The 16123-nt window shown below is 39.7% G+C and overlaps 1 protein-coding gene across 1 annotated transcript in view; it reads left to right on the forward strand.

The window, feature by feature from the left end:
- The window catches only part of LOC101861599 (centrosomal protein of 164 kDa), a gene marked incomplete in the record, with an annotated part of 50405 nt that extends 39219 nt beyond the window's left edge, over positions 1-11186 (forward strand). Inside the window, 10 exon segments of the mRNA XM_005104171.3 lie at positions 210-286; positions 1338-1491; positions 3043-3204; positions 3605-3743; positions 4643-4771; positions 5774-5867; positions 6321-6400; positions 6876-6954; positions 8324-8491; positions 9267-11186. Of these exon segments, the coding sequence (XP_005104228.2) occupies positions 210-286; positions 1338-1491; positions 3043-3204; positions 3605-3743; positions 4643-4771; positions 5774-5867; positions 6321-6400; positions 6876-6954; positions 8324-8491; positions 9267-9393 (1209 nt within the window).
- Positions 11187-16123: the final 4937 nt, after the last annotated feature.

Genomic DNA, 16123 nt, shown 5'->3' on the forward strand with positions numbered 1-16123 from the left:
TCTCTCTCTCTCTCTCTCCTCCCCCCCCTCCCCCCAATCAACACAACTGTTACCTCTCTCTTTTTCCCCTTCTCCCTTTGCCTGGATAGGCAGTTACACGCCTGGACTGTCGAGTTCCCTGCCTTCTCAAAGATCATAATTGTGTCCAGAGGGGTGTAAAACATTTTTAAAATCCTTTTTTCTTTTTGCTCTTTCTTGTGGCTGATTAGGGTGGCTCGCACTGGTACGACAACCTGGGGCCAGATCAGGACTGGATGGAGCCCAGTGTACCAGAGTCGGAGAAACGGTGAGAAGCTTGGTACCTTAATTAATAATAATAATGATAATAATGATGATAGTAATAATAATAATATATGACTTTTAATTTGCACTCAACCACGATTAAAGTACACAGGCTCTGAGCGCTTTACAATACAACATTATTATAATACATTATGTTCTGACCAAAAAAAATCTCTCTGAATATTCATCTCATCAATTAAAAATTAAAAATGACTTCCACTGACATTTAAATGAATCAAAGGATTTTATCTGGAGATTTTATCTTCCTTAAACTACCGGACGAATCAGAAATGGCAACAGTGCTACTTCCCTGTCTTCCAGTTGTTCCTGTCTGTCTTTGTTCTTCCTAGTGCTAGATGACACACTTGCATATTTAAATTGGACAATTTATTTATTATGTCTCAAAAGCAGTCAGTTACTTTGATCTAGTTATGCCGAAAAATGTATTCTGTCACAAATATATTGAATAACCTTAAAGGGAGGTAAGGTGGGTGGTTTGCAGACGCTCTGATGTGGTTTGCTCCGTCTTTCTTTTCAAACATCTTTCATCGTTATCTCCCCTCCTCTTTAGTTTTATTAAGAGTTTTACGGCACTTGCAACACAATAAGGTCATATAAGTGCCGGAGATTGAAGGTGTTACAAGAGAGTAACAGGCACAAAAAAGGAGAGATAAGGACAATAGATGTTTGATAGGAAAAGATGAGCAGACCACCTCTTTTTCCTTTGTATGTTACTAGTAACATCTCTCACCTTTGGCACTTATGTGACCTATTTGGGTTGCAAGTGCCATCATAAATCACGTACGAGTGGGTGGTTGGCGGGTGCTCTGGTTTGGTTTGCTCCTTCTTTCCTGTCAAACATCTATCGTCTTTACCTCCCCTCCTTCTTCTTTGTGTTTGTTACTCTCTTGTAACACATTTAATCTTCGGCACTTATATGACCTTATTGTGTTGCAAGTGCCATAAGCTCTTACTAAAACTAAAAGAACTTGTACTAAAACCAAAATTTATAGGGAGTAATGATGCTGACTGACAAGGTTCCTCTCTGCTCGTAGGGGTTTGAAGGAACACCTGAGGAAGGAGAGCATGACTATCACCCGAGCCAAGGCCTTCTTGCACAAACAGAGGAGAGCTCTGAAACAGCGGCAGTCGGCACTGGCGGCCGCCAAACAGGAGCTGGTCAAGGACACCCGACGTCACCAGCAAGGGGTGAGTGACTGACAGGGTGGTGGATTGGGGGGGGGGGTTTGTGGTTTTTGTTTGTGTCGGGGTTGTTTTTTTTTACATTGAGCTGATATCACCAGCAAGGAGTGAGTGAGTGAGTGAGTGAAAGGGTGGTCGATTTGGGTATTTTTGTGTTTTTTGGTTTGTTTTTTCTTTGTTTTTATTGAGCTGATGTCACCTGCTAGGAGTGAGTGAAAGGGTGGTCGGGTTTGTTTTTTTGTGTGTTTTTGGTCAACCTTCATTACCAGCAAAGGGTGGGTGACAGGGTGGTGGACTTTCTTCAGGGCTTTTTTTGTGGGGGGGTTTTGAAGGTGGGTTGCAAGTGCCATCATAAATCACGTACGAGTGGGTGGTTGGCGGGTGCTCTGGTTTGGTTTGCTCCTTTCCTGTCAAACATCTATCGTCTTTACCTCCCCTCCTTCTTCTTTGTGTTTGTTACTCTCTTGTAACACCTTTAATCTTCGGCACTTATATGACCTTATTGTGTTGCAAGTGCCGTAAGCTCTTACTAAAACTAAAAGAGTTTAATTGAGCTGATGTCACGAGCAAGGGGTGAGTGAGAGAGTGGTGATTTTTTAAAATTTTGGTTTTGTTGAACCGACACCACCTGCAATGGTTGAGTGGTAGTGGGGTGGCTTTTGTTTTTATTGAATGACAGCGCCTTCAAGTTCTGAGGGACAGGGTGGTGGATTTTTTTTTGGGTGTGGGGGGGGGTTGGCGTTGAACCGACATTACCAGCAAGGCGAGAATGATAGTGTGGTAGCTTTTGAATTTGTTGAAGCGACATCTCCAGCACTGTATGAGTGATAGAGTGGTGGCTTTTGTTTTGTTAAGGTTTTGTTAAGAGCTCTGATCAGCAGCTGGGAAATTTGAGCTGAGATTAACGAAGGATGACTGTGGGTGGTTGGCAGGTGCTCTGGTGTAGTTTGCTTCTTCTTTCCTATAAAAAATCTATCGTCCTTTTCTCCCCTCCTTTTTTATGTTTTTTACTCTCTTATAACACCTCTAGTCTTCTGGCGCTGATAAGACCTTATGCAGTTGCGAGCGCCGTAAAACCTCTACTAAAAGAAACAAACAAGAAGAATAACTGGTTGTCATTGCTAGAGACAGGATAGATACGTTGCTGTGGGTGATTGCTCCTTCATTCCTATCAAACATCTATTGTCCTTATGATTCCTCCCTCTGTTTTGGGTTTTTGACTCTCTTGTAACACCTCTAGTCTTCTCACTTATTTGACCTAATTGTGTTGCAAGTGTCGTAAAATGCTTACCAAAACACAAAAAAGGATGCATTAGTTTTCTTAGATCAAGGTTTCTTGTTATAAATCCATTTTGTAGGTGGTTGGCGTGTGCTCTTGTGTGGTTTGCTCCTTCTTACCTATCAAACATCTATTGTCCTGATCTCTCCTCCTTCTTTTTTGTGTTTGTTACTCTCTTGTAACACTTTTACTTCTAATCTTCCGCACTTATATGACCTTAATGTGTTGCAAGTACCGTAAAACTTTTAATAAAACTATACGTAAATCCATGTTGCCAGAAGGGCTCAGCTCAGAGTGCGGAGCTACTGGACCAGGTGCGGGAGAGTCTGGAGACGGAACGCCACCACATCGACGCCCTACAGTCGCAGGTCAACTCAGGGTCACGTCTGCTGGTCGAGAAAGAGGAACAGCTCCATCATCTGGAGCATTTGGCGAAAGAGGTAAGACGGCTTGGGGTTTTGGTGAGATGCAGCCCTCTTCTGAGTTGTGTAAAACCCTGACTATTGATAATGATTTGTTGAAAGAGGCAGGAGCTATCTGTGTTTATGCGCTGTTTTAACTTTTTTTCTCTGATTCTATTATTCAGTGCATTTCCATCTTGTTTGTTGATAAATCCTGCATCTGTAATTTGTTCCAAGTAGCGCTAGCGCATTGACAAAGAGCACCATTTTATTAAAAAATCTTTGTGTGTGACTTCTAAAGGTTTTTTTTATGTAGTCTTACTTGATTTCTTAAATGATCTAAACCATGTGGATGTGGACTAAGAAAATCTACAAATTAAAAGAAGAAAAAAAATTCTGGCTTGATATGCTTTGAGCTCAATATTTTTTTTTGTCTTAGGACGAGAGTGAAGAGGAATCTGAGTTTTCTCCGTTTCAACGGCCTTGGCAGAGGGTGAAAGTACCTAACCTTGACCTCAGCGAGGACGAGAGCAGTGGGGTGAGCAGCACGGATGCCAGTCTCGACAACTTCCTGCACGGTAAGTTGTGGGTGTGTCAGGCACCGTATGGTTGCTCATCATAGCAGATAGGTCAAATATTTTCCTGAGCTTGAATGTCCAGGATCTGTAAAAATATTTCTAAAGAATTCGAAAGTTAGTGGTGAGGCTACCGGACTCGTAATCGTGAGGTTGCGGGTTCGGGGATTCGAGCCTCGGACCCGTCGTTGTGTCCTTGGGAAAGGCACTTTTCACAAATTTTCCTCACTTCACCCAGGTGGGAATGGGATTGTCAGTATGTTGGTGTTTATCGCCTATAAATGGCTGCTTACATTGTATGCTTCCCAGGAAGTTGAGGTTGTTTCAGAATGCTCTCAGGTCTGCTGGGGTAATATTATAGAGATTGTGATGGGCATAGAGCTTGCTGTTGAGCGGGGATTTGCGCTAAACAAAATGCTATCTATTATTATTATTGTTATTATTAGAATTTTATGCCACCCAATCCTTACAGGCATGAATGTTGGCCAAAAGACCACATTTAGAAAAAATAATAAAAATGAAGAAAATAACAAATTTATAAGTTATGCATCACTAAGGGGAGGGGGGCGACTGCTGACATCTTCCACAATATCTGTGTTTTTTACTTAAAAGTCTTGTCTCTTTTATTACTTGATAGGCTTATTTAACATCTGTGCTAGAGAAAAAAAAAAGAATTATGCAGGAGGGGGGGGGGGGGATTTTGACACCTTCCACATTGTCTGTTTTCTGCTTTAAGTTGTTGTTTGTTTTTTTTTATTACTTGATGCTGATCAACTGTACTTTGGAAAAAAGTTTTCTTTCTACCACGATTCTGTCATGTCAGTAAAGCCTGAATTCTGAGGAGTTTTTTTTTGTTGTAATCCTCACTTAATTCCTCAAATCTTCTCCTGCTTCCTGTGAAGGTCACCGACATGGAGGTCAGCCCGCCCCATCAGCGTTGTTCCCTACTACCGGCAACGAAGACCTGACTAAAGCTCTGCACAAAATCAATTCCGAACTGTCCCGGGTCCTTACTTTCATTGACAAAGACGGTAGGTAGCCCCGCTGTGTTTGTTTGTCTGTCCGTCTGTCTGTCTGTCTGTCTGGCTGGTTGGCTGGCTGTCTGACTGTCTGTCTGTCTGTTTGCCTCTCTCTCTCTCTCTCCCTCTCTCCCTCTCTCTCTCTCTCTCTCTCTATCCCTCTCTCTCTCTATCCCTCTCTTTCTCTCTTTCTCTCTCTCTCTCTTTCTCTCTCTGTCTCTCTCTCTCTCTCTCTCTCTCTCTCTCTCTCTCTCTCTCTCTCTCTCTGACGTAATTTCTTAACTGTCTCGGATCCTTACTTTTATAGACAAAGATTAATGAAAACCTTGCATTCTGTCTGTCTCTCTCTCTTTCTGTCTCTTTCTCTCTTTCTCTCTCTCTCTCTCTCTCTCTCTGTCTCTCTCTCTCTCTCTCTCTGTGTCTCTCTCTCTCTCTCTCTCTCTGTCTCTCATTGCACAGCACACTTTGTTCAGTTTCAATCATTTATTTTATTGTCTCAGGTAGCATTTTATCTTTTCAAAGTTTATTTTTCTCGCTATTATATATTGTATCTTTTTATTTTATACAGTCCATTGTCACTTTAAAGAAAACAACTTATTTGTGCTGGTCTTTTTCTTTATCTATCAGGGGTTTTGAGTTTTTGTTTGTTTCTTTGGGGGTTTTGTTTGTTTGTTTGCTTCTTGTGTCTCTTTTCTTTGTCTTTTCTCATCTTGCATTGGACTTTTCTTTTTTATTGTATAATTTCTTATCTTGTATTCTTTTTCATTGTATAATTTCTTATCTTGTCTTGTTTAATCTTTCCTTAATGTTGTTTTCTTTATCAGCTTACGTCTTGTAGATTTTGTAGGTGTTTTAAAATCATGTAGCTTTGTATATTATTGCCTCTATTATTTCATATGTCGTTTTCTTTGTTGCAAGTGCCGTAAAACTCTTACTTAAAAAGAAGAAATCATTGTTTAAATAAGCCAAAAAATCATCTTTTTAACTCTTGGTCCCTCACTGTTTTCTGTTCAGACAAGTCCGGCACTGCGTCTCCAGCCCCTCCGTCCAGCCACCACTACAGTGGCATGCCAGAGGCTGTGCAGTGGAGCCCTCATCCTCCTGTCGGGTAAGATGTAATAAAATCTGTATTGTCCAGATGCCGGCACATCAGTTAGGTGTTTCACACTCACACACATACATTCATGCACACACACACATACACACACATTCACACACACACACATATTCACACACACATACACACACACATTCACACACAGTGCACGCGGGTGCACACCTATACACACACGCACACACGTACACACACATACCTACACACACACACACACAATGACATTGTGCCAATGCCGAGGCTTGAGTCACCCCTCACTGTTGTAACATAAGTGTGTTTTCTTTTTCATTCTACGCCTTCATAACAATTTTGTCCTACATTGAAGAAGGTTGTGTTTGTGTCGTTTCCTTCGCTCTACAAAATGAGTGTTTTATGTGATTTTCATACAGGCCCATGGCCTTAAACTCTGAACTGACTTACTTATTTAGTTACTTGCTGTTGTTGCAGGCCTCCTCCCAAGGACTACTCCACCATGGTGCACACGGCAGAGCAGTCTCTGGAGCGTAAGTGGAGGAAATATTTTGGTGGTGAGTAACCTGACACCTTGTTGTACAAAGCACAAACCAGAGAAGTCTAAAGGCTTAAAAAAGGAAATATTGCTCGCAACCTGGCAACAAACAAATTTAATGTAAAGGCTTTAAAAAAATAATATTGTTGATAGCCTGAGGACTACTTTTGATGGAAGGAGGGAGCTATTGGCAGATCCTACTTCTCTGCTTTCGTTTTGTTGTTCCTGCCTATTTGCTTTTCCTGTGCACTTTATGGCTTATCGTGTTGATGTGTTTCTTTCTACTCGATACAGAAAAACAAAGTCTGTCACTGTCATCTGCTCCTTCTCCATCTTTTCAATTGCCTTTAACTTAATTTGTTCTTAATAAGATGTGGCTGTTATTGTGCTGCCTACAATAACATACAACTCAACAATAACCGTGGCAGCGTCTAGCATTTTACGTAAATACCTTCTTTGATTTTTTTAAACAGAATATTTTTGTATTCTTTCAGATCGCAGACCTCCTTACACTTCCAGCCCATCGTACCACACTTCCTCCCATGGTTTTGGCCATGCTTCGCTATCTGTCAGGTATACCTCTGCACTGAGCTCAGTCATATCATCCAGCCTAAACACAAACATTCACATGTTTATAAACGCCTGCAAACACACACACACGAGAATAGACGTCTGCACACACACACATACTCATAACACATTCGCTTGCACACACAAACACACACACACACACACACACACGTAAACACACATAATGGCTTCATCCTTGTTTCCATACAATGTTATTGTGTTATGAACCAACCTGTATATAACTATTCCCCTCCCCCCCCACCCCCCCATTTTGCACTACCCCGTACAATTACCAATTTGACTCGTGTAGAATTGTAGAAGTATTGTTCAAGGCATCCCAGAGTATGATAGTATCAGGACCCATTAACTCACTCAATCTTGGAATTTTTCCCAAAATTGTACCCAGAAACCGGTCTATTTGGCACTTATGTAGGGGCCCACTAGTAACCATAAATGTCGTCCAATTGCTTTGAAATTTGCACGAAGTACAACGTAAGATGGATCTTTAGACATTCCAAATTTGAAGTATGTTAGCTTCAGTACTTTTGCTTTGAGGTGTTGTACAAATTTGCCAATTTTGGGGACTTTTTTTTCCTTGGCCGAATGAGCAAGAGTAAGCCCACATTGATATTCAGATAATATGCTTGTGAGTGTCTAGATCTATATATTGTATGTCATGTGTAATAAAGACGTGTTGAATACTTTCATGAATAAAAAAAAAATGTATGTGTGAGAAAGGCAGAGAGAATCAATTGCTACACATGCTCAGCGGAAAAATGTTCTGAGAATGCCTTCATAAAAACCGCGATTTCTCCGTGTGAATGACCCAGCTCCCCTCTAGGCAGAATTAGCCGTGGAAATAATAAATTGACCTTATATAAAATTTGAAGCCGTTTTCCGAAACGAAATAACTAGTATACAGAACAAAACTATAGAACAGAGTTATCTCGGTGATGGGATTGAACGCAGCCCACGAGCTAACGGAGATATCTCGGTCACTGGATTGAGTTAATTAAAGCAGTGTGGTCAACAAACTACATCCTGCAGGCAACGTTTAGTATTTATTGGTGGGATGGTAATAATTATATAGATTACAAAGCACATTGGGCTTTCTGTTGAGTCGGAATTTGTGCTATAAAAATTTTATTTATTATTATCATTACAGCTTGTGGCTAAAACTCTGCACAGTAGAATTAGAGCTAGGTTATTAGTGTGACGTACATGTAATGCCATATATGCAACCAGAAGCGGAAAATTTTCCAACTTCTGTGACGTATCCCTAAAAATTACGCATTTTCAACGGTGTTACCAATGAGAAAAAAAAGAAAATATTCACGGTGTTGGATTTTTAAAATTTTAATTCTGTACCCAGGGACCGCCACTTCCGAGTGAGTATGCTGGACTCTCGACCCCCGATGCCCTCAGTCCACTCCCAGCTGATAGAGCAGAAGGAGTGGCTGAAGCAGCACCACAACCGGCTGGACAACAGCACCGGCGCCACCTACCTCAACACACACACCGCCTGGGACTCGGCATCTGCGTATCCTTGACTGGAGCTGGCTTACCTGAGCTTTATTAGTATCTATATATATTATATTTGTGGAAGTTTGTCACTTTGGTCGCCAAAAAACTTCCAAACCACTTAACTTTCGAATTTGAAAAAATTAATGGTGGTTCAGAATCATTTAAAGGGTGTTCAGTTATATTAAGGAGTCTGAAGTCACTGTAGTTTAATTTTCATTTTTTCTTTAGTTTCGTATAGATCTTATCTTCGGAAAGTCTGTCTTCTAAGACGCCATTGTAGACAAGTAAGGCTTTCGTTCACAAGCAGTGATTCCATAATGACTTGACGATCAATTCTTTTGAGTTCGTTCATCGAACCGGTACCCAGCTAGTAGATATTATTTTTTTTTTTTTTTATAAATATTATTTTTTTAAATTTGTCTTTCTCATAGTCTGGTCTTAAATTTTAGAGGTAGACATAGTTTACAAATTAAGGGTGGATTTAGCTCTATTTAGAACTTGTACATAATTTTTATTATCATTCTGTTTGTTTCAATGCTAGTTTAAAGCTTTTCATTTGAGATTTAAATGGTAGTTTTTATAGGATAGTTACACTTACCTTTAAAAGTGGCTATTAAGCGTTACCTCTGCTCCTTTGTTTCTACCAAACAATAGAAAGTTAGCAGTCTATAAGTTTGGAAAGAAGTAAGTGTCTGGAAGTTGTGTTACATAATTATTATGAAAATGTACTGGGGTGGTGGGGAGGGAGGAGGTGAGTCACAAGAGATGTTTCCCTTAACTTGTGGTGTCAGGCACAGTGGTGGAGGTATGTCGGATGTGAGAAGGGATGGGGCAGCGATGACATCACCAACTCGCTATGGACCGAACATTCGCCTGGAACTGGATGACCGCGATGAGATACGAGTGAGACATTATTAGGACAACAGTGGGATGGGGGGGGGGGTTGTCTCAGAGGTGTTTTGATGCAGCAGTTGCATCTGGTGAGATGAGTTGAGTTGTACAGTGAGCACTTGTGACTGTCTGTGTCTTTGAAGTGGACCGTGGTTTTGGCCATGTTGTTGTTGTTCCATGACTCCAGGATGTTTAGGAACATGACTGTACAGGTTGCTATTTATTGTGTCGGGCGTTTTTGACTGATTGTTGACCAGTTGGATATAATGATTTCCATACAGAGATTTTCAATGATGAAATGCTGAGAGAAGTGTTTTGCAGTGCACTCTGTGCATATTTGTTCAAGCATATCAAACACTTTGATTCACACAAGAAACGTATTCTGGGAGCAAAAATAGAAGGCAATTTGTGCTATAAAAATAGTGAGGAAGGGGAAGACCTAACAGAGATGGGAAAGAGACATAGAAGCCTGGCATGGAACCAGAACGACTCAGGCAAGCAGAATGGCAAGAGGCAGAGAGAGTGTTTTGTTGCAGAAAGGTTGGAGAAGCAGTGTTCAACTACTGGCAAAGCTGAGAAGAAGAAGAAGTCAGGTGGATGGTTGGTGGGTACCTTGGAGCGGTTTTCGTCCACGGGTTTTTTGTGGTGGTACAGGAAATGTGTGGGTGGTGCTCCTGTCTAACCAACACGGAGGTGCCACTTTCTGGCCATTGGCGTAATGCCAGGATTTGTCCAGAAAATGTGCTTCACTCTTTGCTTGTATTCTGTGTGTAATTTGATTCGCACATGCAACACACACACATACACAGACACACACACACGCTCAGACACACACACACACACACACACACACACACACACACACTTAAAAGGACCTGGTGACATCCCTCATAATGCTTCATCTTGCACAGGACATCATTGATGATTCAAACTCTGAAGTAAGATGGGTTGTTACTATTTTTAATAGTTCTCCAGTTGCACGTAACTCTAACGAATATATTGTTGATATGTAACTCTGTATCCATTATGAATTTAATTTGAGTCCAAATTTGCGTTTCCCTGTGTGTTTTATATCAGTTCTAATGAACTTGCCATAATTTAGCCAGGTACAATTGGTTACAATTTTAAAGATTTTATCGACTGTTGTACAGAGAATTTTTTTTCGTTTTTTCTGCTTATTCTTCATTACGTTGAATGTGATGGTTACCAATGATTACCCTTTTGTATTTCTACAAGAACTACTCGCTGTTATCTTCAGGGTTGTGTATACTGTGTGACTTCAATTCATGTTTTGAAAGTAAATGCTGCTTCAAGTGGTGTATCCTGTACATGCAGATTGGGCATTGTACCTTGTATATAAATCATCTTTTTTTGTGTGTGTGTGTGTTATTTAGATAGTTTTGTACAGATTTTACCCCAAACATGTAAACAAAATATTATATTTACTGTCTTAGCAAAAAGAAAGCCTTTCTTCCAATCATCCGGCCTGCCATTTGTAAAAAAATGAGCAAAGCGTCTCTGTGATACTGGCGATATTAGCAATATGTACTCATATACCCTCGTATATGCTCCACTGTTTGGTAGTTTATTATACATCTCTCTGGTTACCTGTCTGTAAGTGAAATCAAAATGTTTTTTAGTGTTTTTTTGTGAATAGTCTCATCATGGATCAAGATCTGATGTTGAATTCCTCATTTAGTTTTTGTAAAGAACTGAATTCTCTGTCTTTATCTTTTCCTTTATTATAGATTTGTAACATTTTCTGAGGAATTCGGTCTTATTACACCTGACAGTTTAGTACATTGATGTATTGTAAGATTTTTAAAAAAATAAAAATTTTTATGTGTTTGGTTTTTTTCGTGTCAAGAATAAGAATTACTTTGATCAACAAAAGTATGTGTTGAGCCTCCTCAGCACATTCTTCTGCTTTTTTGAATCAGTCGCATCGTACTTGAAGGCTGGTTTCTGTTATGCACTGAACCACCCTGATAAGTTCCTCTGTTGTCCCATACAGCTTTTTGGGGTGGACCCGTTGAAGACTTGGGGCCTAGCCCTGCATCTGTCTGGTGGGTCCTCACAGGACAAGCACCATAACTATTGCAATGTAATACTGTCTTCGAGTGTTATTTTTGCAGTATTATAAGGTACTGCAGTTCTCTTGAGTGAGCCTTGGGGCCTAATATCTCACAATCTCAGGACTCCAGTACCAGGTCCTGGGACCTACCCTGTGAAACAAGGGAGGAACCCCGCTAGCGACCTGCTGTGTAGGGGATGGTTACCACTAGCCCGACTCGGCAAACTGCTCAATGACTGCAACTGCTACGCAGGTGGGATAGTCTTAATGTTCGGTGAGTTAAGGACTAATAAATGATGCTCTCTGCATCCTGGCATGTTGGGAGGAATGGGGGTTCTAACCCTTATTAAAAGGAAGAGGGGCTGCCCCTAAGTGAAAGATGCTAGGGGTGGGGCTCCTCATTATTAAAAGATGGAATAGGACACAACGGAGATCCATCCGTATTGAGGATTGTGCAAGAGTGATAATTACTTTGTGCATCAATTCTGTTGTTTACTTTTTTTTCTTCCTTCCACTTCAACCTGAGCCCAGGCCAGAGTTGTATTCAGAATGACCTGTTTTGTTTCCAAAAGGGTGCTGAAACTTGTATAAAACTTCATGTTCAATTTCAGTAACGCAGCGTATCCTTTCGAATTTTTGTGACTTCAATTTGTGTGCTGAGGTTCTAGAAGTTCCTTTTGCTGTACAACAATTATTGCAGTTGGGATCTTTTGACTTGTTCAGGTCTTTGTATTGTTTAACTCTTTATCTCTTGCAAGCCGCTCCCAACGGCTCGCGGTCAGAACCACTGTGCCGGTGAGCGGCTAGGGCGCATTCATTTACAAAGACTTCTACATCAAATTACTTTTGGGCAATTGCCAAAAACAGATCTTTTTACCGGGAGTACTTTCATTAGATGAAGAACTGTCAAAATGGGTTTACTTGTTTTTGATTAGATTACCAGTTTAGTAGCAAATATGTCAATGTTAGATTTCATACCAAAATAAGGCTCCGGCATAGTGGGTTTACCCCCTTCGGAGATAAAGAGTTAAACCTCTGGAGGCTCAGGTAGTAAAAAATGTTACAAAGTGTACAGACATCTCGTGATATTTCAGTGCCTGTGTCGTGACAATACTTTTGTGATGACCAACATCTTGTTTTATCACATGGCCCGTGGATGAATTTGTTTTATGATACTATTTGATGAAAGTGCTTGCAGATGTTGGTAGATACTCTCTGTTATTACGCAGTGCCTTACTCAAAGCACAAATGTGAATGTCCAAACTTTTATTCCCTGCCTCATGCACTTTGTCAAAATGACTTAATTACTAAATGAATTGTGAGGGAAGAAATTGTTAATTTGAAAAAAAACCGGAACAATGACAGCATTAGATTCTGCATGTTTTGGCAAAGTTCTTGCTCACCAATTTTCAATCAATTTGCTTTTGCATCTAAATTATTGTGAAAACAGAGATATTTTTTGGTGTTATATGTTTGCATCATTCTTATGATAATTTGACTGTTTCACTGACATCTCTTATTCCTTTAGGTTGAGACATCATTTTGTGTTCCCGAAATCTTATTTTTTTAAAGTTCTCCATCTGTCATTTTCTTTGATTTGGTGTTTGTGTGTCTTTATAAGTGTATTTGCATTTGTGCTTGTGCGTGCGCTGATGTGTGAAAGTCTTTGCCTGTGAATGCTCATGCGTTTGTGTGCATAGGTGCATGTGTCTGCATGTGAGTTTATAAATGACCATGCTTTTGTATTAAAGTGTGTTTTTTTGTGTGTGCCATGTCTCATAACAAAATTTCCTAAATTGTTTAAAGTTTGGTTTTTTTCTCGCTCTATGGCATGGATTGTTTGATAAGTGTTGTTTCTTTAGAGTAGGTGCTATATTTATTAAGGCGATTAGTGTGCGATGATCTCAGACAGTAATATTAACATCTATTTGAAGTGACAGTCTGGAACAGAAAAGAGTTTTTCAATGGGTGTCTCTTGTGGGATTATGGCATACTAAATTATGGTGTACAACTTAGATGATCCTTTGAGAACGGATAAATGAACCATCTGTACTCAAAGAGTCTACAGCCACCTTAAAACACACTTGTTCGTAGAGCTTTCATTCCGTCCAGTCCATGATTTATATCACTCTGCTAATCGGTGAAATGTTTACAACGTGGTCAAGTTTTTTTTAGCTTTTGAATCAATGTCTCCCAGAAATTGGATTCATTCTTATCTTTCACATAATAATATACTCTCCAAGAGCTGGTTTAAAAAATGTGACATTGACGTTAACTATAAGAGCTGAGTACAGAGACAGAAAATGAAAAGTTGTTGGTTCAGGAAGGGATTTTAGTTTCTTGTCCATGAATGAGGGATAGTTGACAGGACTGAGATCTTGCGCTACAATTTTATCATATTTTTGCATTATTTGACTGATTCTAGTGTGTGTGTGTTTTGTTGTCTCTGAACTTCTGTTTTCAATTGTCCTCAAAAGTCGCTGTCAGTACTACTTTCCCTCTTATATTTTTACCCTACTATCAAATTATAGTCAGTCCTGATCAGACTTTTGTTTTTTTCATTCGTGAGCACCAAAACTTTTTTAAAATTTCTGTTTTGTTCTGCATGCACGTCTTGAGATTTTTTTTCTCTTTTTTCTATGTTGTGTTTTGCCTTTGAATCGTCCGATTTGTCGTAACAAACGTACAAGACCCACAGAAAGCAAATGAACAAGTGTACATACTGTATAAGTCAAGCCTTATTTTTTTCTTCATTTGTAATATAGTATTGAATCCACCGATGCACATCTATTTATAAACTGTGTGTATATGAGTATGTGTAGACAGTGCGACTGTGTAAGAGATGAACATGGGAAGTGGAGGTGCTGACTGCCTGGTCACGTGTCTAGCCCTGTACAGGAAGGGGAAAGCGCAGATTTTGTAAAAGAATACCTATCGTACATTGACTGGTTCCAGTGCATTGGGATTCTGTGGGCAGCGGTCATTTGAATGTCCACTTTTTTCAAAAGAATTTACGTTTTGGGCTGTTGTCCTCCTAGAAATGATTTTCCAAGTCCAAATTGAACTTTATTTATCCAAAAGGGAAAACCTCAAACTTTATGTTTCTGTGGTAACTATGTGCGACATTAACCGATTACTAGGTCTCAAATTTAGTTTTTATGGTACCAGAATGTAGGAAGGCAAACGTTTCAAATCCCTACAGAGGCAGTGTTATACTTTGGGTATTTGAGGATTTCCCATGGCTCTCTGCTGTCAGGAATAGATTACCATTATCTGTGATGTAGCAGTGAAGCACTTTGCTGCCGCACACTGGACATCTGAGTTCATTTCTCAGTTGGGGAGAATTTTTTTTATTCAGTATCTCAGTCTTTCTGCTGGGATATTGTATCCATCTCCACATGGGTAGTCCTGATAGGCAGGGTTGTAAGCTCACCTTCTGAATGATCTAAACTGTGTCATTTGGGGCGTAAAAACAACTTCTTTTTTTTGTTTGTTTAAAGAGGTAGATTAAGTAAGTGGAATTTCTACCTCTTTCATTTCACGAATACCTCACCACACCCCAGAGATCACAAGTATCGAAATAAACATGTCGTGAATTAGAACAGAAGGGTTGTGTGGTTTCATGAGCCTATTCTGTTTGGTGTGTGTGTGTGGACGTAACAACATGTTTTGAGTTTAGAAGGGTTTGAATTTGTCATTTAACTTTAAGAACTCATTGAGATGGTGATAATGTTTTATTTTTAAAGGTCTCATCGAGGGGTAAAGGGTCCCTGAGGAACCAAGGTTCCTTTCTTCATTGCCAAGTTGTTTTTTTCTGTTTTCCTTAGCATGTTTCATGTATGGACTTGTCACTTGTCCCTTCTCAGATATCTTGTTTTGTTTAGTTTTTTACTGGTTTACTTCCCTATTTCAACAGTTTTTCTTGCTCTCAATAAATGGGATTCCAAAGTTGAATGAATTTACTACAGAGCAGGTTTCTGTATTATGTGTGCAAAACCAATTGATAATGATGATATTCAGCCAATGATGTGTCACTGGGTGATGATTGTGCTGCGGCTTTCATACAGAAAGTACGAGGTACAGTAGCACAAACAAGGAACAAATGTTGTATATATACAAGTTTTATTCTTGTAGATATTGGTCAAAATGTACAAAGTACGTTATTGCATGCTATGGCATAATAATATGAATAAACAAATCATATTTACAGTATCAGCTCAAGACTTTTGATTCATCTTTGTCATTTCAAACAGTTCCCACACTCTTTTTTTTCACTATTTTGAAAACTCACTGGATGTCCCAAATCCTGGGCTGCGTAATTTTTAATTTACGTGATATACATGTGTATAATATTGTTGGTACAAAGTGCAGGTATACATAAATATATATAATATTTGTGGTACACAGTGCAGGGTCAAAATGGCGCCCTTCAGTATCGATGGTTGTTTCTGTCTATGTTACAAGTTACAGTAAAGAGTACATAACAAGAGGGTCCACTCCTCTCTTTGAGCCAATGAAAAAAGTGTCCTCAAAATTCGGTGGCGCCCTCTTCGCAAATGCGCCACCTTTGCGAACAGAGTTACCCTACTAGTGTTAAAAAATCAAAGTGAAACCAGCAAGGTTTTGAATAAATAAGAATTCAAATTTCGGAAGAACGCTTTCTTAAAATGGTTACACTGACAA

This window comes from Aplysia californica, unplaced genomic scaffold (genome assembly GCF_000002075.1).
Source record: "Aplysia californica isolate F4 #8 unplaced genomic scaffold, AplCal3.0 scaffold00408, whole genome shotgun sequence".
NCBI lineage: Eukaryota > Metazoa > Mollusca > Gastropoda > Aplysiida > Aplysiidae > Aplysia > Aplysia californica.